The sequence below is a fragment of the Dreissena polymorpha genome, chromosome 15, assembly GCF_020536995.1.
Source record: "Dreissena polymorpha isolate Duluth1 chromosome 15, UMN_Dpol_1.0, whole genome shotgun sequence".
NCBI lineage: Eukaryota > Metazoa > Mollusca > Bivalvia > Myida > Dreissenidae > Dreissena > Dreissena polymorpha.
Window position 1 is genome coordinate 36,239,066 of NC_068369.1, and position 26,481 is coordinate 36,265,546.

Consider the following 26,481-nt stretch of genomic DNA (forward strand, 5'->3'; position numbering starts at 1 on the left):
CTATGAATCAGAACATGCGCACACATTACAAATAGCGACAATTTGTTGGGATTGCGCTATAAATCAGAACGTGTGCACACATTACAAATAGCGACAATTAGTTTGGGATTGCGCTATGAATCAGAACGTGTACACACATTATCAATAGCGACAATTAGTTTGGGATTGCGCTTATGAATCAGAACGTGCGCACACAATACAAATAGCGACAATTAGTTTGGGATTGCGCTATGAATCAGAACATGCGCACACATTACAAATAGCGACAATTAGTTTGGGATTGCGCTATGAATCAGAACATGCGCACACATTACGAATAGCGACAATTAGTTTGGGATTGCGCTATGAATCACAACATGCGCACACATTACAAATAGCGACAATTAGTTTGGGATTGCGCTATGAATCAGAACGTGTACACACATTACAAATAGCGACAATTAGTTTGGGATTGCGCTATGAATCAGAACGTGCGCACACATTACAATTAGCGACAATTAGTTTGGGATTGCGCCTATGAATCAGAACTTGCGCACACATTACAAATAGCGACAATTAGTTTGGGATTGCGCTATGAATCAGAACATGCGCACACATTACAAATAGCGACAATTAGTTTGGGATTGCGCTTATGAATCAGAACGTGCGCACACATTACAAATAGCGACAATTAGTTTGGGATTGCGCTATGAATCAGAACGTGTGCACACATTACACATGGCGACAATTAGTTTGGGATTGCGCTATGAATGACTCGTTCCGTGTCCTGTGGCGGCCAATACAGCTGGTCGGAATGGAAATTCAGATATTTACATAATGGACAGTAGCGGAGGTTATTTGTAATAACCGTCCCTTGTGTATGTATATTGATTAACGTCATTGTCGATGTTCGGGGTGATTTATTCGTTGATTGCATGCGAATGGTTATAGCTGTAAGATGTTGAAATACATTAACAGACTGATTCATGATGGCGTTGTAATTGCATAACGATCACAAGCACATGATAAATTTGTTAGTGCTTAATTGCCAGTTGCTTAGCAAAGTTACATGTATTGTTGATCGGACAATGGAAAATATGTGAAATAATTAAAACATACTCTATCATATCACGTAAAGCTTCCTAGTTAATCAATTACCAAATGGAAATCCGAGAAAGCATTCATAAAAGTTACCGGTCGCCTAACATATATCCAAGCAAGCACTTATTAAATGTTAACTGTAATACTCGCCCTACGTTTCATGCCAACACAAGAATAAGTATACCTGCAAAGTCCAATGAAAATCGACCATTTTAACGAAAGAAACGAAGTGAGCCGCATTGTGACGAATGTTTCCGTGTAGACTCAAATACACTCTACGATGAATGCCGACATCAGCCGACATGGAAAAATACCGCGGGGGAGTTTCGTACAATAAAGTTAATACATATAAATCAATTTTCCGTATGGCAATATTTCTACGCTAGAAGTGGTCTGGTAACATAGATTTAATGCGACATAAGACGAGCGAACGCGAGATTGGCTTCGGGCAGCTTCGAAAGCATGACGTAGTTCTCATGAATACGTCGTTCTTCCGACGCTGCCCGAAGCTGGTCCTTCGTTGGCTTTTGCGTTCGTTCGTAAATGTTCGGATATCGTGTCGGGAAATTAACATGGACTATATTTTCGTACTAAAAATAAAATTGAGCATTTTTGTATCTCGTTAAATCTTTGTAACAATACCACATCTAGCGTTTAAATGTTGGCAGTTGCTATAAGGCACACTTACTTTTTGAGGGTTAACTTTATTTTACGAAATATTTTCCGAAATATTCGTTGATTTTGAGTATTCATGTTACTTTAATGGAACAGAGCAGCCAGTTATCTTAATGAACCTGCGTGTTTTTAGCGGAATCGGTAACGAGTGTAGCTGATATGTCCTCAAGGAAATCCGCGATGACTCCTCTCGAAGGACAGAGGCGGTTGTTCTTCGGAAGTTACAACTACGGAGATTCGATTGTAAGTTGTTCTTCGGAAGTTACAACTACGGAAACTCGATTATAAGTGACGGCCTTTTTACTCATGACTCATTTGAGCCAAGCTTTGGGAAATGCGGGCTTAATGCGTGTGTGTAAAGTGTCGTCATAGATTAACCTTGCAATCCGCACAGGCTAATCAGGGGCGAAACTTTCCGCTTCTTTTGTATTTTTGTTTAAAGACGGAAAGTTTTGTCCCTGATTAATATTTGACAGGCTAATCTGGGAAACATTTTGCGCACAACAAAGTGTCGCATCTTTGCGACACTTTACACCCGGTTTTCCGAGGCCGAGGATCGTTTATTTAGCTCGATTGAATCAAAAGCTTACGGTTTACGGAGAAAATCGGTTACATTACATTGGTACTTGTATGTCCACACTTTGAACACATGGATTAAGGTGATTTGATTCAAATATTTGAAGAGTGTTCGATTAAATCAATAACGTGGAGTATTCGATGTTAGATTGTTGTTTCCTGATTTTGTCTTTCGTTCAGTAAGCAAACTCTAAATAAATCCCTGTTGCATAGCGTGCCACCTCTCACTGAACGCTGAATACTAATTTTGAACACACCAAATCAACTATAAGACCATAATGCTGAGTGGAGTGCGGTGTAGAATCGTATTGTATTAATAGAAAACATAAGAATTTAACTAAATGTGCAGATGTTTAAATACTTCAATCTTCAACGTATAATGTAAAAATAGCACTAATTGTTCGGCTAACAATGCTTCATTATTACTTTTTTATTTCCATTTCGACTGCGTAAAACGAATTGTAAGCACACTAACTTCTACATTTCCCTTAATGAGCTTCAATGCGGGAAACGGGGCTTAAATAATGTGCGTAATTTTCGTCCCATATCAGCCTGTGCAATCCGCACAGGCTAATCAGGGACGACACTTTCAACCTAAACTGGACATTCGCCAAGTAAAACGCCCTTTAAACGACAAAACCCTTACAGGCGGAAACTGTCGTCCCATTGCGGACGGCACATTACGCCAATGTATTATGCCCCGTTTTCCCAGAGCGAGGCTCAACTCTAATTTGTGCAGTTAACATTTCTTGTACATGTCTTATGATAAAGGTACATACTGTCAACGGAGCCTGGATTCTGACCGCAGACATTCTTGCTAGCAATGGTATAGTTCACCTAGTGGACAGGTTTCTGATACCAATACAGTCCAACAAGACGGTCGCAGATTATCTGGAACATCCGGACATACAGAGGTTTTCATTTCAGTAAGAAGATGAATTTTCTGTAAAGATAAGTTTAACTTCTATGTAATTATTTAGCTCGCTTGCATTGGTAGCCGATGGCTTATTAAAACGCGCTCATGTCCGTATCCTTAGTAGAACCAATACTTTGTCATGTCCGTATCCTTAGTAGAACCAATACTTTGCGTGTCTGGAGGAGATCTAAAGATGCTCACAGTGTGGATCGAACCCCAATCGCACATTCTCGGCCCTTTCCGTCAAACATCGGATAAGTACCTCGAAGGAGATAGTATGAATACACATTTCGGAAGCGGTATTGCGGTCTACCTACGCAGGCCTACGCGAATCAAAATTACATAGTAAAAACAAACATGGCCGGTTTTGCGAGTTGTTTACATTTTGCAAAGATGAAAATGGGGATTTTCTATGCTCTGAAGTACAAACTCTACAGGAGTTATGGACGCCATCGTTGTTATTGTTTTTGTTGTTGGAACATTCCTTAGAATGGTATCACGTGGGCGGACTACTTTCAACCCGTATTTCTCCCGAGTCCGATTATGATAATCTGCGAGGGGTACCGAATGGATCGAACCCGTGATGTTCAGATCGTTAAACGTCAACAATATCAACTTCAGCGACCTCTTATATGTGAAGATTAGACGTAATTTCAAATGCGATTGCATATTTGCCAGTTCTTCCCATTGATTATGTAATGAAGGAATTATTTATTTTTTAAAATTGTGATTCTTTAAAAGTGGAAACATGTTAAAAACTTGTATGTACCGATGCCTGAAATAGTTAAACTAAGGAACGTTCTACTTTGGATGTTGTGTTATGCAAAAGGTAACATAATACTATATTGACGTTTCCATTATACTTAATCGGGTATCCTGTTTGATTTACTTAATATATTAATTATAGCATAAGTCGTGATTTTGTGTTGATGTATTTCTCAAATAAATAAACATCAAGCGCCAGGAAAGTGTAATATATGTATATCTTTATAGAATTTGAACCTCTAAATTAAATCGCTTAAAAATAATATCTAAACGAACATTTAATTTATTTTTCAACTACCAAACCCTACTGTTATAATTCAAATCAACTGATGGCACAGCCCCTAATATCACAGCAGTATCGCAAATGTAAATACACCAACACACTCCGGAACAACCTCGCTTATCGCAGGCAAATCGGACCAAATTTACAAATGGATCTGTAAAAGTGTCTGTAATTTGGAAATTGGACGCCGCCATTAACTTACGAGTATCTGCAACGCCAGATTTACATATTATTTTAAGCGCCGCTGCTCAAACGTCTTGTTGTCAGGAAGGATTGCTTTGGTTTTCATTATCAAACGTTTTAACACGATTATCCCCCTTGGTTGCAATAAAATGTTTAGCAACGCTTTCTCATACGAGACTGCGGGCAATAAAAGGGATATTACGAGTGTCTGAAAGCACCTTTCAGGATATAAAAGACACATTTGAGTTTTTGCTTAAGTGCAAAATTGCGGAAAACAAATGAGATTGTAAGATTGGGTTCTTTATTGTGTGTAATTTCAATTGTTTTCCAGACATTCATTAGATACAGGTTTATAAACTGCATCACAATGATCCGTATCGAGGAATATTTGCGATACAAATTTAATAGTTTTTATTTTAGTTTAAAAAAAAAATTAAGACGGTTTGTTACCAGATTAAAGACCATATGCATTGCCTTCTAGTAAGTTGAATTCAAGCTTTCTATTTAAGCGAAACACGCTTAAAAATATTTCCTCACACAAACTCGGCAATTCACATGCAAGAGACACAATTGTTGCATTTTCAGTATTTATATTAGAAATACATACACATGTCTTTCATAAACATAATACGTTCGAATATTATACATACTTTATAAGTGAATATATAACTATGTTACACTCCTGTAATAGAAGTACTTCGGATTATGTTAGAGTTTGGAAACTCCACTTATCCCTCAAAATCTGACGGTAAAAACAAATCTTAAAAAAATACGAACAATATCAACCGTTGTTTTTTTAGAAATAACCATTTTGACATGAGATGAGTCAGCAAAGTTTGTAACTTTGTATGCGTATTTTTATTTTGGAATGTTAACCGCAGTATGGGACAATCCTATTATAATATTATACATGCATTTTTGAAACTCGCACAATGCATACTACACAGTTACGTCATATTAAAGCATTGCGTATTCTTTGTCCAGCTCAATTAGGTTGGCATCTATCATTGACTTGGTATTCATTGTCCAGCTCAATTTGGTTGTCATCTATCATTGACTTGGTATTCATTGTCCAGCTCAATTAGGTTGGCATCTATCATTGACTTGGTATTCATTGTCCAGCTCAATTTGGTTGTCATCTATCATTGACTTGGTATTCATTGTCCAGCTCAATTTGGTTGTCATCTATCATTGACTTGGTATTCATTGTCCAGCTCAATTTGGTTGTCATCTATCATTGACTTGGTATTCATTGTCCAGCTCAATTAGGTTGGCATCTATCATTGACTTGGTATTCATTGTCCAGCTCAATTAGGTTGGCATTTTTCATTGACTTGGTATTTATTTTGCAGATTAATTGCGGCGGCTTCTATCATTGACTTAATATTTATAAGTGTGTTTCTAAAACTATTAGTTTGTATACTCTGTTGACTATGGACTTCTCTATGTCAATTTCATATTTTGTGCTTGTATATTGTATGAATAAATTCTGTACTTGTGATTTATCTTACAGATCAATTAGGTTGGCATCTATCATAGACTTGCAACTGAAGTCTGCAACGAACTCTTCAACGAATCGCTTCACCGTGTTTGCTCCTAATGATTCCGACATCAACATAATGCCGGACTTTGGCAAGGATATTTTGTTTAATGATACGGCTTTGCTGAAATCGGTAAGAACTCGTTTGCGTCTAGTGTATTCGCACCATTTTGTCACGCTCAATTGGCCAATGTCGACTCGTGTATTTTTTTAAATATACCCCGGGAACTCTTAAGTATACTAAATGTACCCCGGGTACGGAAAATATACTGAAACGTATTCGGCCAATTAAGACTGTATCAGAGTTTTATTCCCGCCCAAAATCGTAAAACGAAACACAATTCTGTTTCAAGAAAACCTGCCTCAACATTCTTTTTGAGCATGATAATCTATAATATCGAGGCAATTTTACAAGATATTGACATACATATGAACATAACTAATTTGAAAAAAAGCCGACAACGACCAATTAAGCGTTAGAATTTCCGGGAACGTTTAAGTATATTTTTCGTACCTGGGGTACAGTGAAGTAGTAACCGAGCCGATACTGACCAATCGAGCTTTTGTCACAGCAATCGTAGGTAGGCTCTAGTATTTTAGAAATATTATGTCTGATTCTATTGATTACATTCGGCCTAATGTTACTTTAGAGAATAATATAAGTAAATTAAACTGTATATGCAAGACCAGTTCATATGCTAATAAATCAAATCATGAAGACGTTTATTAAACAAACGTGCGCACAGGGCAACAATTACATGTATTTTGAACTAAAATCAAGACACAATTTAAAACGCAAACTTACAATATTTATTTTCGCATTTATCAAAGTACATTTTGCATGGCTGTTGTAGAAACCAAGTTTTGTAACACTAATTCATTACGTTTGTTTTAAGTTATGATTGAACAATTTTACTAAATAAAAAGGTAAAAAGGTTGGTAAAAAGATGAAGAATAACTGTTGAAAACGTATTGGTATTTTTTATTGAACCTTGTCCTGGAAAAAATGGCTTTATGCATTTGCGTAAAGTGTCGTCCCACATTATCCTGCGCAATCCGAACAGACTTATCTGGGACGATACTTTACATCTAAACTGGATTATCGCAAAGAAAACACTTTCTTACAATAACAAATTGTCATTTATGAAATACTTCTTTTAAACGATAAATATCATAAAAGCGGAATGTGTCGTTCCTGTTCAGCCTATGCGGACTGCACATGCTTACCTGGGACGACAGTTTGCGCACATGCAATAAGCCCAATTTTCGAAGAAGATTGTCCAATAGCTTTGTTTTATTTGTAGGTATTTTGGGCCCACACGATCGAGGACGAAACGTTGTATATCCCCAGGATGGGAACTATTCCCAACTATCCAGCAAAGGCGGGCATACTGAAGTTTTACCGCATTGGATCCGATGGTATAAGCTTTAAATAAGTAAACAAACAGACACAAAACAACAAAAATACTTTATATTCAATACGTATTCAAGACTTCTGTTTCGCTGTTTAGTAATCTAAAAACGCCATTAGCAACAACTGTATAGATGTTCGAATAAATGAGCGCCGTCCCAGATTAGCTTTCAGCTTTGTATTTTTCTTTTCTGCATAGTTTCATAGGCTAATCTGGAACGACACTTTACGCACTTAATGCACACATGTTTTATTTATATATTTATATTAAGACCATGTGCCTTAATCCAACTGATTTAAATAAACATTTAAACTAGATTTGAAATATTCATTTGTCTATATTGATAGATTATGATCAAAGGGGGACAAACCAAGCTCTCACAAACTGTTTTAAGCTTACATAATTTCAATCTTCCTTGCCTTGTTACAGTGTACGTGTCGAACAATAAGGTTCGAGCCCGTGTTGTTCAGCCGAACATCCCGGTACAGAACGGGGTCATCCACGTAATCGACGACCTGCTTTTCTTTGTGTACAGAAACTTGCGGCAGACGATCGAACATCAACAAAAGATAAGGTAGTGTATGACCTATCTTAATATAATGTATAATCGGGTCTGGTTTTGTATAAACTTGAAGCGCACATTGCAATTATGTTGTAAATGTAAAGTAACCGGGTTTATTTACCAAGAATCTCGTTCTGAATTTTTTTCGCTCAAATGCATATTCATATGGAATCGTCCTTGATTAATCAGTGAGGAAACTTGCCGCTAATGAACCGGGACTAATTAAAGCGGGGTGTGTGGTCCCTGAGTAGCCTTTCCAAATTGCACAGGCTAATTTAGGACGATTCTTTACGCACATGCATTAAGTGCAGTTTTCCCAAACCGAGGATAAGCAAACAAGCTGTTGTATGCGAACGTCATCATCAAGGGCAATAACCGAATTATCATGCTACATGAATGCCAGATAACATTATCGTTCATATCGATGACGAGTTACTTGTTATAACATAAAGTATATAAAGTGTACGATAGAAAACATGGATATAAATATATGCTATCTAAAAAAATCTTTGAAACAATCAATTTTTATGACTATGTTAACCATACGAAACACATGTTTCGCGTAGAGCGTGTAAACCATTATGAAAAATAACTGTTCATAAACGATTATTAAAAAAGAACTCGCTCCACAATCATTTATGCTAAAGCAATTTATATTGCAGTTTTATACAAGGCAATCTTATATTGCAGTTTTATACAAAGCAATGTCTATTGCAGTTTTATACAAGGCAATCTTCACAGTCTGGACGCGGAAATCGTGACCAAACTCACGGATAAAACACGCAATATGACGCTGTTCCTGCCAACAGACGACGCCTTTGCAAAGCTGCCACAAAATAAACAATATTCAATAGACAATATTGGGACTCACGTTTCTCGGGTGAGTAATGTTACTTTATACGGAATACCGTTAATGCCATCGTGGTTACACATTAAAATCCAGAGGGCGACAATGCGATAGTGCGATAGTACGATGTCGACAGTGCGATAATACGATGGCGATAATGCGGCAATGCGATAGCGCGATAATACGATGGCAACAGTGCGACAATACGATGGCGACAGTGCAATAGTACGATGGCGAAAATGCGATAATACGATGGCGACAATGAGACAATGCGATAGTACGATTGCGACAACGCGGTAGTACGATGGCGACACTGCGATAGTTATATCGTACTGTCGCCATCGGATCATCGCAATGTCGCCATCGTACTATCGCATTGTCGCCATCGTACTATCGCGTTGTCGTACTGTTGTCATCGTATTATCGGATTGTCGCCATCGTACTATCGCACTGTCGCCATCGTATCGTCGCACTGTCGTCATCGTATTATCGTACTATCGCATTGTCGAATAGTCGCCATCGTACTATCGTACTGTCGCCATCGTATTGTCGCAATGTCGCCATCGTACTATTGCATTGTCGCCATCGTACTATCGCGTTGTCGTACTGTCGTCATCGCATTATCGCATTGTCGCCAACGTACTATCGCACTGTCGCCATCGTATTGTCGTACTGTCGTCACTCCCTTAAGAAATCGTTGTATCAACTCATAATTCACGATTTACATTCTGTACGCAAAAAGAACATTCAATACTCATGGACATCTATGAGAATCCATTTGTTTCCGTTCTATATATTTACTTTATCTCGTCAATAGATATGTGTTTGTCGAGGACATGCCGCTGCACACCGTTCATCAACAGATTAATATATATAGTAGATACTAATGCATGATAAACAATTTTAGATGGTAGACAATTGAAAATAACTGCATACTATGCATACATATGTAAATGCATTTAAATGTTAAACGGAAATAGTACACATATTAAATGTTATTTTATATTACTTCTACACTGTCTTTTACGTGCTTTTTGATAGATGTCTGAGTTATCTAAGAGTTACTTTTATAGTTGGGTGCAAGTTAATTTCTACGGTAGAAAAAGTTGTCCGAATGTGAAAATATGTTTAAACTCATACACACGTGCTATTAAATGTATTTAAATAAACAAACGATAAGTAAAATGCACAACAAATTCGTTAAGAAACTTTGTATGACCAGAGTGTTTGAATCTTATTAATTGACTAATTATCTGATCACACCAAACATCGATATGCTTCTCTTTTAGTTATTCCGGGACCACCTTATTATGTATGCAGCGCGGGACATCGATTCTTTCCAAGACGGGGAAACATTCACGACCGCAGACGGCGCAATATTGACCGTGAAGAAGATTCAAAATGGTATACTGATTAGCCTCGTCATGGGAAAAAAGGACTTAATGCACCTGCGTAAATTGTTGTCAGGGGTTAGCCCGCTCAGTCGCACAGGCTAATCAGGGACGACACTTTCCGCTATTATGTTCTTTATCTTTTAAACAATGTCTCTTCTTTTAAAAAATCCAATTAATACATAAGTTGTTTTCATAGATTAGCCTGTGCGGACTGCAAGGCTAATGTGGGACGACACTTTACGCACATGCATAAAGCAAATATCTGTATACACATTATTTCGTATATAAATATGTTCACGTATTTTTACAAATGTTTATATATAAAGCGTTGGTACTGTCATTGCTTTTGAAACAATACATACTATTTAATTTCGTACAGAACTGTACATTTATCACAGACTCAATGAAAACAATCTCAATCGCAACAACAGTGACTGTTGAGAGAAACGTATTTATGAAATAGAATGTGGTTGCAATTAAACTGTTCTGATGTATTAAAGTTATTCATTTCCTACCTAAATGAAATAATACTAGCTTGAAGGACTTGATTACTTATATACTGACTTACGAAGTCTTTTTATGGACTGATATTAAAAAAAGAATGAGCTATCAAACAATACACGTGTGTTGAGTATGCTGACAAGATAGGGTCGTCTTAAAATCCGGCATCGAATATCATTTTCTTAAAATGTCGCCGAAGCGTGGTGCGACCGGGAAGTCATGGGTTCGATCTCCACTTTATAAGCATTATTTAGACCTCCACCAAAGTCAGCAACTACTGTATTTATCCAGGAATTTAATAGAGAGCGTTTTAATAAGCGGAAGGCTTGTTATGTACTCGAGCTAAAATTAAATAGGTTTACACTAAATATCATTTTCTCCACCTCTCCTCAGTCGTGTACGTGGAAGGCGGTGGTGTCCGTGCCAAGGTGACCACGCCGGATATCGGTTGCACCAACGGCGTCATACATCTCGTCAACAGTGTGCTCTTCCAGCGTGACTTCACCATCTGGGACGCAATCATAGGAAACAACCAGCTGAGGTCAGTGCTTTATTTGCGAAAAGGTATGGCAATATTGGGGCAAACAGGTACCATGTGCACCAATGTGGCGGTATGCGCTGTTAGCATGTGTTATGTTTCCAGTGTTGTACATTGCGTTCTTATTTGCGTGAAGGTGTACGCTATTAAAGCTCGATTGGTCATTGTCGGCTCTGGTACTACTTACAAGTACCCAGGGTACTCTTATGTATACTACAATGTTTCGCTGGTACGAAAAATATACTTAACAGTTCCCGGGAATACTAACACTAAATTGGTTGTTGTCGGGTCATTTTTTTAATTGTATTATTTTCATATTTATGTCAATATTCTGAAAAATGGCCTCTTTATTAACGACATTTATACTCAAAATAAGCATGTTGAGGAATGTTTTTTTCGTAATGTTTAACTACATCGGATTGTTGGCGGGAATAAAACGTGGGTACAGTCTTATATTGACTGGCAACTTTTAATTATCTTTTCCGTACCCGGAGTACGTTGTTGTATAATTAGAGTACCCGGGGTACTTATAAGTAGTACCCGAGTCGACAATGACGAATCGGGCGCTATTAACTTGTGTTGTGTTTGGGTACTGTTAGACCAGATAAAAGGAATATCTCTTTGCTTAGTGTTTCCGATATTGTATGTGTATCCGTATAAAAACGTTTGAAACTTCGTATGGCTTGAATTGATTGTTCGAAGGCGATGACTTCGGCTTTATTCACGTGCATTTGTGTGTCTGATTGATGTCCCGTGTCCGACATATTTATTTGCTGTGTAAGAAAGATTTGAAATCGGTTAATTGCCTTAAATATGCTGTTTTCCCCTGTTGGTACAGTTTCAGATTGTTTATCTTCGAAGCTAAGCATACCGTAAGTAAACTAAATGTTGAGATTTAGTCACTTAATGTCTATTGATTCCATATAATAAATAATACTGACTGTGTTGTTATAGCAATATGAAGCAATTGATTAGCAAGAACCAGGACCTAATGGCGACGTTGAACGCTACACGAAATGGACCCATGACGGTGTTCCTGATAAGCGACGCTGCCTTGAACAATCTCCCTAGCGACACGTTCGAACATTTTACGGCCAACTACAATTTGATACTCGAAGTAAATACGCATAGATATTGTATTGTTTGAGTATTGTTTTCTACTGGACAATATTGCAACCAGTTTTCTGGGTGAACAGGCGTTATTTAAGAATAAAGTCAAACTGTGTGTGAGTGTTACATTTTGCTAACAAGTCAAACTCTTTACAAGCGATTATAATAATACAACAGTTTTATGTTTTCGAAATAATACGTTTAGTTTTGTTGTTATGTTTTATTAATATAAGGTTATTTAGCACGCCTTTGAACATTTTTGTATTGCTTATTTTCAATATGGTGGGTTACTATGGCGAAAAATGCATTAAAGACGGTGCATCAATTTAAATGAAGATGACCGCTTGATCAGCCACATTGCAACAAACGTGTGTATGGAAGATACAAAATGATACATTATAATATAACATCGTTTTGTAACCCAGCCAGAAAAATCCAAACCACAATCGGGATTGAACTCGGGACCTCCCAATTCTTAATCAGACAGACACTCTACCGTATCGCTATAAAAGCTAGCTCATATAGCAAGGCAGTATACGCTATCTTTATACCTTATCCTACTACAGTTTGACATGTTTTTTCTCTGATTTAGGCGCTGCATGGATCAATTGTACGCGGAGTTATTCTGAGCTCCACCCAAATAACGGGCGAGATGGAGGTCCCTACGTTAGCGGGCAAAACTATCACACTGCATCAAACCGAGACAGGTATTGTCTTAAAAAGCACCACATACAGGGAGCAGAATCAACGGGGTTTTCAGGGATTTACACACGAGCTGGACATACTGTAAACATACCGTAAATAACTTTATTTTGCAAAAATTTTCAGTGAATAAAAGACAGTTTTTTGCAGTATTTTTCGATATCTTAAGGTGTGGTAATAAATCCTTGAATACGTCTGAAATCGGTGACAAAATTTCACGTTGCGTGAAGCATAATCGTGAAGTATACATGTACTTTTTTAATACAAACACAGGCTTATTAAATAAAGTAATTTTGGTGTATTTCACATTTTCATAAGCAGCATAACAATCTGTATTGTATGCACTAAATGAAGTTCTTAAGAAAACTTAATTTAAAAAGTTGGAAAAAAGCAGCACTTACCGATGTGTTTACATCCATTAACGTTTAATTAAGAATCCAACAAAGTCACGTGATTCTGCACCCTGTATAAATAGTTCCAATACTCTGATATACCAAACACATAAGCTGGTATATCATTGTAATTGATTTAGAGCATTGAATATTAGACACATTTTACATGAATGATATAAAATCAAATGGCTTTATTTGGAAAACCCTTGTGGTATTCGATAACTTGTGTCATTTTTCGATAATAAAGATTTCCAATGTAAAAGTTTGCAAGAAACATCAATTAAGCCCATGTTGAGCTAGAAGCAAATCTTTAGATGTATGTGACTTAATGTATCGTTGTAGTCAATTTAAGGTTTGTACATTATCGGGCTTACTTATTGGACGATAATGACTTACGCACACATAGGCTATTGAGCATGTCATTGAAATAATTTCTATTGGCAATATCAATGGTATTATAGCTATTGACAATGGAAGTGAAATTATGGCTTTTAAAAGTGACATTCAAATTATGACTGTTGACTATACCATTGCAATTACGGCTATTGGAAATATCATTGACAATAACATTGAACTTATGGCTATTAAAAGTGACATTTAAATTTATCTATTGAAATATTGACCATGCCATTACAATTTGGCCATTGACAAAGGCATTGATTTTTTTATGAACTTATTTTGTCACTTTCAATCGTTGACTGGTTTGCAATTGTACTTCCAGGTTTGTACATAGTCGGAAGTCGGATTCGCGCTGATGTAGTCATCGAGGACATCTGGTGTTCTAACGGCGTCTTACATATCACAGATAACCTCCTGCACCTTCCGACCAGAAACATTGTGGACGAAATGGCGGTGCAACCCGGTCTTGGGTAAGCTAATAATGTCTTAAAACACTACTAATAATTGTGACGTTAATCCACGTACACATATGATGGAAAACAATCCATTTTCAAAGCGCACAGATATGTATTCATGATCGTATAATCATTAAGCTGGTGAGACTACTGTACATTGTACATCGTATCGAATGAAAATGATTTGAGTCACTTCGATAGCGTTTTTTAAGTCAAGTAGTTTGAATGTTGCGTTAATCAGTAATGGTATCTATAATACGGGCGTTATTAATATGACATTGTCTTAAAACTAATAATGCGAGTTGATTGTTAAACACTGAAAGTATCGAACAGTATCAGTACGCTTTCTTTTAATTTTATGAAAACAGAATTATTTAACAACGTTTGCTATTTTTCTTTAGGGTTATGGCTGGAATTCTCGATGCCATTTCGTCTCTGAAACAAATCCTGAAGGACACGAGTAAAACATTCACCATGTTCGTGCCCAGTGACGACGCGTTCACACTGCTACCCACCCATCGGGCTCAGAAGCTGCAAGACCCCATCTTACTGCAACATGTTCGAATACTTCTAACATTCATAACTATATCGATCTATGGAATGTTGTTGCTATATCTTTGCGAAAACTGATTTTTGAGCTTAAGTGTTAGACTACTTCATAGCGGCAACGACGCATGTGTCAATTGCAAATTGTCTTTTCCAAAACAACTTAAAGACAACTATATAACCAACATAAAATGATCGGAACAAAAATATGAGTGAATATACAAATTTATGTAATCGTACAATGCAGCGTTATTACTATTGCGCATTATGTTTCAATTAAATAGTTTCACAGGCTAATCGTCCCTGATAAGCCTGTGCGGAATTCACAGTCTAAACTGGCTTGACACTTTACGCACATGCATTTAGCCCCGTATTATGCTTTTTATTTCAGATCGTTCGCTCACATGTTATTTCCGGCTCTTCATTATTCCTGGAGCAGTTCCGTGATTACTCGAAATTTTCATCCCTGACAGGCGACCCGCTATTTGTTCTACGTGAACAGGAGAAGGGTAATAACGTGTGTACGAAATTGTACATGTCTTATCACCATTAAAACATAACATATGTCTCATTAGTTTGAGCTACAGTGCATATACAAACCAACATTAATATTAAGGTACTTTATTTACTTTTGTGTTTATTAAGTTTAGTCAGCAACTCAAGACTTTAAGTTTGTTAGACTTAAAGCACTCAATCGGACTTTAATAAAGTAACTGGTATGTATAACCTCTCAAATACGTCAACTGGTTTTAAGGAAATTTCACAATTGTATTGATGGTTACAAATATAAACACATAACTTGTTGCATAATTCATTAGCACCATCAAAAAATGAATTTAGAAAATTGCATTTATAAAGTCATTATAAAAGGGGTTAATTACGTGATAGTCAAGATGACGACGTTCATGCCCAGACAGTTATTTTTCGCTGTTTTATACCTTTTTTTCCTTTTTTTAAATGACGCTCACTTTCCAGTCATATCAGTAAAAGGGTGATTTACGTGTATTTCGTATTTAAATTCGCTTAATATCTCGACTTTACTACCCGCAAAAGCTTTTAGTGGAGCCCTAATTAGGTCATCCCGCTAAAAAATTTCGCAGCAAGTAAAGTCGAGATATAGAGCGAATATTGCTATGAAATAAACGCCAGTAACTTTAATGCTAATATGGCTGGGCAGTGAGTGGAAGTAAAACAATTAATACATGTAATAAAGGGTATAAAACGTCAAAAGTTACCTGCCTCGGCATCCTGGTCAAAATAATGTCTGTATTAGTGAGTTAAGGGTTCGTCATCGTGGCCAGAATTTTTCGTAACAAGTACAGTAATAGTGAGCTATAGGTTCGTCATTGTGGTCAGAATTTTTCGTAACGAGTGTCTATAATAGTGAGCTTTCGGTTCGTCATTGTGGAAAGAATTTTTCGTAACGAGTTTCGTAATTAGTGAGCTATAGGTTCGTCATTGTGGCCGGAATTTTTCGTGTCTGTATTAGTAAGTTACAGCTTCGTGTCTTTGGCCGGCATGGTATAGTAACGAGTGCTCGTATCCCTCATCCTCCAGTGTTCGCGGTCAGTAGCAATGTCCGTGGGAGCGTCATCAGATCCGACATCCGCTGCAGTAACGGGATCATCCACGTGTTGGACACGCTGTTGCAGTTCCCGTTCTGGACCGTCGCCGAAACCATTGAGAAAACCAACAACCTCTTGTACGCAATTTCTAGTTTAAAGTTTTCTGTGTTGGTAAGCTAGATAACACCGGAGGCTAATAGCTTATTGAAAAAAAATATTGAGTCGTTTTCTCGGGGTAACCTACTTATTGGGCTCAATGGTCGTTGTCGGCTCGGGTACTACTTAAAAGTGAACCATCTCTTAATTATACTACAATGTAGTTACCCGGGTACTCTTAACTATATTACAATGTAGTAACCCGGGCACTCTTAAATATACTACAATCTAGTAACCCGGGTACTCTTAAGTATAATGCAATGTAGTAACCCGGGTACAGAAAATATGCATAAAGGCACCCGACCATACTTCAGGGTACTTTTAAGCATATTTTCCATACCCCGGGTACTTTGCAGTGTACTTAAGATTGCTCGGGGTATTAATACGTACTACCTTAGGCGACTATGACTATTCGAGCATTACTTGATTTCTTTGAAGAACGCTCCTAGCGCTGAGATCGCTGCCAGATACTCTCGACCGCTAGGTGGACACCACGCCACCGCGATACTTCAGGCGCCTTTTTCTATTTAATTGTGCATTTTTAGTTGTCAATACTTTTCTAAAATTAATAATAAACTCATCAATGTACGGATGCCAAACATTTAAGCTCTTTAAGAATATTATTATTTTAAGAATGTTCCTTCTTCTTAGTCTTAAGGCTTGTTCCTAAGTCTTATTTTAATTCTTAAGACGTATGTGTGTCTTAAGACTTATATTTGGACTTAGGTGTTATTTTTACAATTAAGTCTTGTTCTTAGTCTAAAGTGTAGAAGTTGGTTGTTTGGTGAATACGGGGCATGGTTTGAAATCATTTCAGACCTTTTCACGACATAATAATGAACGTGGATGACCTCTACACGTGGTCCAACTCGCACGACACGAATCTCACTCTGCTGGTTCCCAGTGCCAAGTTTATAGCAAGCCTCTCAAATTTCCACCGAAGTTACATAAGCGCGGAGCCAGACATGGATAGAAAGGTAGGTTACATTACAGTAGCATTTCGTGTCGTTACTTTAAACATATATATTTTATTTCAATTTTATCGAAAGCCTAAGACCTACTTAGACATTTTCGATTCCGTTTTCTTTGTACATCCAGTACATGATGTCTTTGATGCGATTTCGAGAAGACTTCCTCAGGTGGAATCGAACCGGGACCTTGATCGCTTGGCGGATATCAACCTTCGCGCGATTCCAACCCAATAACAAATGAATAGCAAATTTCACAGAACCTAATACTAATTACATAAACGAGAAGTCGGACCTTGGCATACTAGAAGTGCATGTTAATATTTTATACTAAACACGTTTTAGTTGATATTTTATTCAATGTAGCTATGTATTACAAAGGCAATGAAAACGATGCCAATATTAAATGGTTAGTTGTCTTTATTACTGTCGTATAGATTATGTGAATGCTATGTAATTGCATAGTCACTTATACACGTTTCATTAAATGAAGAGTTAAAACGTTTGGAAAAAGTTTAAAACGTTCTTCCATGATTCATTATCAGACAAAAACACACGGTACAGTAATTTATATTTGCCCACTAGATACGAATAACGGCCCGCAGGCGACGTCGTTTTGTTACTATTTATAGTAACGATATGTAATTTGGCTGTTTAATTTCAGTGTACTGAAATTTATTGCTGCTGTGTGTCATTAGGTCCGTTACAGACTTGCATATTATTATAAATCAAAATTCAAACGTATCATTGAGATGGTCAGTCTGTCATATTTTCAAGAGCGGATTTTCTATAACCCATGTGCGTTAAGTGTCTTCCAAGATAAGCCCGTGAATGAGTCTACATAGGCTGATCGGGGACGAAACTTTACGCCTTAACTGGATTTTCGCAACGCAGAGAAGTCCTTTAAACGAAAAATACAAAAAAGCGGAAAGTGTTGTCCCTGACTGTAAACTGCACAGTCCAATCTGGGACGACACTTTTCGCACACGCGAATCGGCAAAATAATATAACGTTATATTTTGCTTTTTTCAGTTATTCAACAGCCACGCACTGCCATCTATCACGCTAAATCAAGCGAATATGGACGCTATATTCACTGGCAGTCGAGTGTTCTACACAGAGAATCGCTACAATACGACCTTTACCTTTGTTAATGTGGACCCTACCAACAGAATGGGTAAATATGTATCACTTTAAAACGGTAGCCTAAACAAGAATGTGATATCCAAAATATTTTTAAACTTTAGTTAAAAGATTTTTGTTGTTGCGTCTTTGTTAAGTTATTGCTTGTTTTTACTTGATGATGTATTAAGAAAATAAACACTTGTGGTTATTAAGTCAATAAAGGTTATGAGTATGGAGAATACTGTGTTTTTTGTGTTTTAAATAACTTTCGCAGAAATTTCTTCGGTTGATATTCACCTAACGATGAACGTAGTTTATTTTGCATTTATTATATCATAAATAACTTACACTATGCACACGATTTCACAGAAATTACTTCGGTTGATATCGGCTACACGAATCTCAGACGATCTTTCGACCTGGTGCGTGACGGCATCGCGTGCAGTAACGGCATTATCTACGTCATCGACGGCTTCCTGAACTTCCCGCTGCATGACGCTCATTTTGAGTTGACGCATCAACCAGATATTAGGTATTGACAGCAATATTCAGCTAGCGATCGTTCATGCATTCAACCGAAGCATTGTTGACATTATCGTCACCATCGTCATCGCCATCATTATCAAACAATTAGCTTATCATGACAAAAATCATCCCCATAATGCTGAAATATAATTTTCGCCAGGGAGATTAGATAATACTTCTACTACTTATTATACTAATTATAATAATAACCAGTCCCATTAACCCATCCGCATCCATAATATACTGTATTCAATCTTTTTATACGTTTCATGCATTTTGATGACATTAGGTAGCATCATCTTTACTATCATGATAAAATAATATCATGTTTGTGTGTTTGCGCCCGGCTCTGGGATAACGGGGATTAAAGTGCGTAAAGTGTCATCCCATATTTAACCGTACGAATTGCAGGGACGACACTTTCCACAAAAACTTGATTCTCGCAAAGAAGAGACTTTGAACGAAAAATACCATATAAGCGGAAAGTTTCCTCCCTGATAAGCCCATGCGGACTGCACAAGCTAATTTTGGACGATGTTTAACCCGCATGGATTAAGCCCCGTTTTCCAAAATTGAGGCTTATTTATATTTGTATTACAGCCTTGGAAGCGATCAGCTGCTGAAGCTCATATCGAGCGACTCCGGTATCGATCTGACGTCATTGAAGACCATGTTCACGGTATTCGTTCCCTCGGACTCCTCGCTGGACCCCCAGCATCTCAGTAGGCTGGACCTGGAGTACATAAACACGAACCTCACTAAGGAGGCGAAGATGGCGGTACAGTCATTTGTTTTTCTTCTTTATAACGTACCCGTAATAGGCACTTTCCAATTGAGGACAATTTGCACAAATCCTAAATGCCAAAAATAATTCCGCCCTCCCCACAAAAAATATAATAGGGCAATTCCGTTCCAAAAGCACAATATCAACAAGTAAACAGATACAATGCGCACTAAAAAACTGAAGATTTCACGATGCGAATTTTCCCAACTTCAGGTTTTTCACGATAATTTTTCCGAATATGCTAAAAAAGCGTTGCGGTAAGAGTGAATCGCAATACAAGGCGCGTCACGCGAGAATGGGTATTATGTCGTTTGCGCCCAGCGTACTTTCAGACAATCTGCGATCGCCACAAAGAGCAGAAAGCCCAATTTAGCGGCTCATATTGTAAAAATGAAAATTTCAGAATCACTTTCAGGATAGTAGTTGCTGTAATCGTCTGCTAGTATGGTGCGATAATGGTGATTAATAAAATAAAACACTTGTTAAATGATAAAAGATGAGATCCTGTTGATCATGTTGATCACAAATGTTTGGTATATGGTATTATCTTACCATTCAGTCGCAATATTATCTCTGATAACACAGCATCAAAATGCTTAGCTACGAAGAAAACTTAGTTGGTATGAGCGTTTATTGGCCGATAATTTACTTATTCTGAATCTAACTTGACCGTAAACAAGACGTAACCTTACCTGACACTAGATCTGACACTTAACTTGACACAAGATTAAACACTAAACCTAACACTTGACCTGACATTCGACCTTACACTTGACCAGTCACTGGACCTTACACTTGACCTGACACTTTACCTGACATTAAACCTTACACTTGACCTGACACTCGACCCGACATTTGACCTCACAATTGACCTGCCATTGTACCTTACACTTGACCTGATACTTGACCTGACACTTGCCCTGACATTGGACCTTACACTTGACCCGACACTTTTTTTTTATATTCAATATCATACATATAATGTAAACATGTACATGATCATACAACATAGTGATTGTACAAAGCAATAAAGTTCAGACATGTTATACAAGATATGCCAATATATATATTTTTTATAAGAGAGAAAAGAAAAGAACAACGGAGGGATAGTTATGAAAAATGATGAGTTGTATAAAGTCGGAAGAAAGCATACTGGACTTGTGTGTTTTGTTGTATATTCACAATGATCTTGTCAGATTGAAAAAAAATAAAAAAAAATAAATAAACATAACTATTTTAGATAGATAAACTAACATTAGAGTGAAAAGTATATAAGTGGACAAAACATTATGAGAATTTAATCCGATTCCATTTTTGTTCAAAGATTTGTAATGTGTCATTACTGAGGGCTATTTCTTTCTCAATCTGGATTTTTAGTTTAAGACTATGGACAAAACAATTAAAAGTTGGTACTTGTTTTTTGTACTTCATGTTTAAGATAAAATATTTCATCAATATAACCATAAAATTCACAATATTATTACAGTCTATTGATTCCAATGAGTTAATTCCGAAACTTACATTTAAGAAAGATAGTTAAACGTTTAGTTGATGTTGTTCAAGAAAGGATATTAATTGATTCCAAATAGGCTGGATGTGTTTGCACTCCCAAAAAAGATGTTCTATAGTTTCAATGTTTTCACTGCAGAAGTCACACAGATTTGAGTAAGATAATTTGCATTTAAAGAGATATTTATTTGTAGCTATAATTCTATGGATGTATTTATATTGAAAATTTCTCAGTGTGCTTTCAATAGTTGCTTTATATGGCATGGTAAATATGTGTTTCCAATTAAGTTCATTTTCTCCAAAAAGGACTTGCCATTTATTTTGGATTTTGGAGTTTTCTGTAGGGTTTTGAATTTGTAGTGTGTAAAATATTTTATTTGTTTTGTTTTTTCTTCCAAGTATGTTTTCTACAAATGTTGTTTGAGTACATGGTGTATTATTTGTATTGATTTCAGATTTAATATGTATGGGTATGCTTTTGATTAGTGTGTAGTACTTTAGAAAATTATTTGAAGGTATTCCGTATATGTAGCATATATTATCAAAAGAGTAGAAATCCTTAATTCTGTAGTCATATAATTGGCCGACATATTTAATGCTTCGTTCAAACCAATCTTTATAGAAAAACGTCTTATTGTTTGAAGTTATGTCTTTATTATTCCATAAAATTGTTTTACTGCTGGTTTGGGTTTCTAAGTTATGAGTGACATCACTCCACGCTGATAGAACATCAGACAGAAATATGTTTTCGTTTGCAATTTCATGTAAGATAGTATTGCTGATGTTACATTCAAAGAGTACGGAGTCACCATATTTTTTTAGGATTTTCTGGTAGAATAATTTTCATTTACTCGTATTGGTATTATCTAGGTATCGTTTAACCCAGCTGCATTTGACTGCATTCAAGAATGAGTCAATGTTCGTTAATTGGATACCTCCATTTTCTACAGATTGAATTAACTGAGTTCTTTTTATTTTATCAGGCTTACCGTCCCATATGAAATTAAATATTGCTGATTTTATATCGTTAATAACATCATTTAGTGGATTTGGGAGAACTGTTAATACATATATTAATTTAGGAAGTGCAAACGTTTTCAATACTGTGTTTTTTCCGATTAGTGTAAGTTTACGATTATGCCATGATTTTAAGAAGTTTTTAAAATTCTTTAATTTAGGTAGTATGTTTCTAAGAACTGTATCCTTTTCATTATTTGTTAATGTAATTCCTTACGTTGTGGCTTCATCGGATGTCCAATTAAATTTCATTTCTTTTTTATATTGAACATTACTTTGTTTTAATTTACCTACTCGTAGCACAGTACATTTACTTTTGTTTAGTTTAAGACCCGATGTCAGTCCGTAAAGGGTTAGCGACTCTATTAGGTTATGGAAAGAATCGTAATTGTTATTTAAAAAATAAGTTGCATCGTCAGCAATAGAGATTGTTTGATTTTTCGTCAAGTTCTAGTGATATGCCTTTTATGTGTTTATTTGATTGGATGTGATGTGATAGATACTCGATGCAGATAATAAATAGCGATGATGAGAGTGGACATCCTTGTCGAACCCCTCGTTCGATGTTAAAACTGTTTGAAAAGAAGCCATTGTTGATGATTATACTGTTAATATCGGTATAGAATAGTTTGACCCAATGAATGAGACTTTCACCAAAGTTCATATTTTCTAAGCAAGAGAACATAAATGAATGATCAAGCGAATCGAATGCCTTTTCAAAGTCTGCAAAGAATATTAGACCAGGACTATTTGAATTGTTGAAATAGTTTATGCATTCTTGGATAAGACGAACGTTTTCACCAATGTAACGTCCTTTTATGAAACCAGATTGAGATTTTGAAATGATTGATGGTAATATTTTTTTTTATTCTGTTTGCTATACTTTTAGTTGCAATTTTATAATCATTGTTTAGTAAACTAATCGGGCGCAAGTTTGATAAGGATTCCAAGTTTTTTCCTGGTTTTGGAATAAGTGATATAATACCTTGTTTTTGTAGCGTATTTAAGTTTTCGTTGTTAAATGAATAGTTAAGTGAATTAATAAGATGTGTTTTTATATCATTCCAGAATATTTTATAAAATTCGATTGTGATGCCATCAGATCCTGGGCTTTTGTTATTTTGCATTTCTTTTAGGGCTAATCCACATTCATATTCATTAAGCAATCCGTCGCACAGTTGTTTTTCCTCCTGGTTTAAAGCGTGATGTGTATTTTTAAAAAGGGTGTTATTTTCAACTTTGTTTCGTTTATAGAGGGTTTCGAAAAATAAACGTTGTTCTTCTAGTATTTGAGTTCTGTTTGTTATATCTTTGCCATTGACTACTAATTTGTGTACAGTTTTTTGTTCACTTCTACGTTTTTCAATGTTTGCAAAATATTTTGTATTTTTTTTCATTATGTTCAACATGCTGTGCACGCGCTCTTAGTATTATTCCATTGAGATGTGTATGATAGATTCCATCTAATATTTGTTTTTTTAATGTTATTTCATTTTCAATGTCGGTGGTATCATTTGTGTTTGTTTGATGCAATTGTTTTTCAAGTGTTTCAATGTTTTTGATGGTTTCAGTTTCAAGTTTGTGTGTTTCTTTTGTTTAAATGATGTGTATCTAATTGTTGTGTTACGTATATTTCCTTTAATTACTTCCCATAAGGTATTTGGGTTTGCATCTTTATTATTTTGAACTGTATTTAATATTTCCTGTTTTATTTGTGTTTGATATTGTGTATCTAATAAGATGCTGTTGTTAATTTTAAAGTATCCTGGGCCTCTTTCAGGTTGTATATTGTGCAGTTTAAGTTCAACTAGAGAGTGGTCAGTCATAAATCCTGGTTTTATGTTACATGTGTCAATAATGTTGCAGAGAGATTCAGATATTAAAAAATAGTCTAATCTACAAAATATTGTTGGTTTTGTGTTTGAGTGCCAGGTGAATTTGCTTTCGTTTGGGTATACTGTACGCCAGATATCTATCATATTGTAGTTTTCAATTATGTTATTTAAGATGTTTCTATTTTTAGTATGAGTATAAAGGTTTCCATTCTTTTTATCTATTAATGGGTTCAGGACAGTATTGAAATCACCACCGATTATAATATTTTTATCTTGGTTATTAATTATAAAGGATTGTAATGTTTCGAAAAAATGTGGAATCGTCTATGTTAGGGCCATAGACGTTGATTAATGTTAATTGTGTTTCGTGTATTTTGATATCTATACATGCTTGTCTGCCAATTATTATTTCCTTAAAGTTATCGACTGTGACCCCTATATTATTTTTTATCAGAAAGGCAATGCCTTGTTTATTAGTATGTTCTCCACTGAGATAGATTTCTCCGTCCCATTCATCTTTTAAAGTTTGTGCTAAAGTAGGTGTCAAATGACATTCTTGTTAAGAGGCATATACTATATTTTTTTTTCGTCTAACCATTTGAAGATTTTTATTCGTTTGTCTTTATTGTTTAATCCTTTAACATTTAAAGTACACAATTTAATCATTTAAGTAGGTGGAGGGTGATGTGAATGGTAATGTGTATGTGCTTGTCCAGTTAGTTTCTATCTTAAAACATGTCCATTTTGTTTCTATTTTAAGACATAGGATGTCCATGCAAACAAACAAAAATAGAAAACAAAAAATAGGGATACAGAAAGATGAATTTTCCTTAGATATGAAGAAGTGAAAAGAAATAATCACAAAAGTGAGAAAAAAACACAATGAACCACTGGTCCCAACTTAGAAACAAACATAATAGACAGAGAAAAACATAAAATTGAAAATGACAATGAGTGTAATGGTAGCTTTGCTAAACATTACAAAGATAAAAAGAATAAAAGAGCATATGCAATCAGTGGATAGTAAATTTTTTCATTATCTTTCGAACAGTTATGTTAAAATTAAGAATTGTGTTATATTTTTAAGTGCAGATATCAATCAATATAATGTTATTTAAATTTATTAAGTTGATTTATTTTTAAAATAACAAAAATGTATTAAAATTATGCTATTTCATTGGACGCATTTTTTAAATGCAGAAATGAACCAATATAAAGTTAATAAGATATGAATAACTTTGTTTTTATATATAACAAAAAAAAACACGTAATGAAACACTTTTTTGAGTTCTTATGGACGATTATTGTTAATTTCATGTGATCATAAGATCAATAAAAATAACGTATAATTGCCATTAACAATTGACTATTTACAAATTATACATGTAATAGTAGCATTTAACAAAAATCGATAACAGTGGTTATGCGACTGTTGGTTTAAGTTATGTACAATAAGGTAGGCAACAGGAGATATCAATGGTTTAAATTATGTACAATTAAGTCGGCAACAAGAGATGTCAATGGTTTAAGTAATGTACAAATAAGTAGGCAACAAGCAATGTCAATGGTTTAAGTTATGTACAAGTAAGCAGGCAACAAGAGATGTCGATCTGAAGCGGTAAAAATAAAAAAAAATCCAGATATTTTCAGATTAAACATGGCAAAATACACATAAGTTTCATGGATCAAAGCCTTAACAAATTAATGACACCTTCCTTTAAGGATTAATATCTATAATTGAATTACAGATGCTTTATCAGGAGAATACTAAAACAGTTTTGCTTATGTTTCATAAACTCATAACATACACATAGTTGAGGTATAAGTAAGATATGCCAGTTGCTGTAATAAATAGTGTTATAAATAGTTTTTTAATCAATAACTAAAAATGCAAAAGTAACAATTTGCATTTATTTTGCATGTTCACATCAAACCTAATACTTGACACAATTTAATTTGGATTAGTAAATGTAAATATTCATGTTTTTTTAAATGCCATAATGATAGCACATAAGATAGTGTTTTGTATAATAAATACAGTTATATAATCAATTGCTCAAACATAAATTAGTAATTTGTAGAATAAATATAGTTATATTATCATTTATTCATACTAGTGAA

At 35.6% G+C, this 26,481-nt stretch overlaps 1 protein-coding gene across 1 annotated transcript in view; it reads left to right on the forward strand.

Moving 5' to 3' along the window:
- LOC127860763 (uncharacterized) overlaps nucleotides 1-26,481 on the forward strand; it is a 101,448-nt gene that overhangs the window by 68,877 nt on the left and 6,090 nt on the right. Inside the window, exons 3-20 of the mRNA XM_052399041.1 lie at nucleotides 1,889-1,998; nucleotides 3,103-3,257; nucleotides 5,992-6,151; nucleotides 7,323-7,437; nucleotides 7,860-8,004; nucleotides 8,710-8,872; nucleotides 10,129-10,243; nucleotides 11,128-11,275; nucleotides 12,227-12,389; nucleotides 12,975-13,089; nucleotides 14,198-14,345; nucleotides 14,732-14,888; nucleotides 15,268-15,385; nucleotides 16,434-16,578; nucleotides 17,415-17,574; nucleotides 18,598-18,742; nucleotides 19,060-19,222; nucleotides 19,816-19,993. Coding sequence (XP_052255001.1) covers nucleotides 1,889-1,998; nucleotides 3,103-3,257; nucleotides 5,992-6,151; nucleotides 7,323-7,437; nucleotides 7,860-8,004; nucleotides 8,710-8,872; nucleotides 10,129-10,243; nucleotides 11,128-11,275; nucleotides 12,227-12,389; nucleotides 12,975-13,089; nucleotides 14,198-14,345; nucleotides 14,732-14,888; nucleotides 15,268-15,385; nucleotides 16,434-16,578; nucleotides 17,415-17,574; nucleotides 18,598-18,742; nucleotides 19,060-19,222; nucleotides 19,816-19,993 — 2,603 coding nt within the window. The remainder of the gene's footprint in view (nucleotides 1-1,888; nucleotides 1,999-3,102; nucleotides 3,258-5,991; nucleotides 6,152-7,322; nucleotides 7,438-7,859; nucleotides 8,005-8,709; nucleotides 8,873-10,128; nucleotides 10,244-11,127; nucleotides 11,276-12,226; nucleotides 12,390-12,974; nucleotides 13,090-14,197; nucleotides 14,346-14,731; nucleotides 14,889-15,267; nucleotides 15,386-16,433; nucleotides 16,579-17,414; nucleotides 17,575-18,597; nucleotides 18,743-19,059; nucleotides 19,223-19,815; nucleotides 19,994-26,481) is intronic.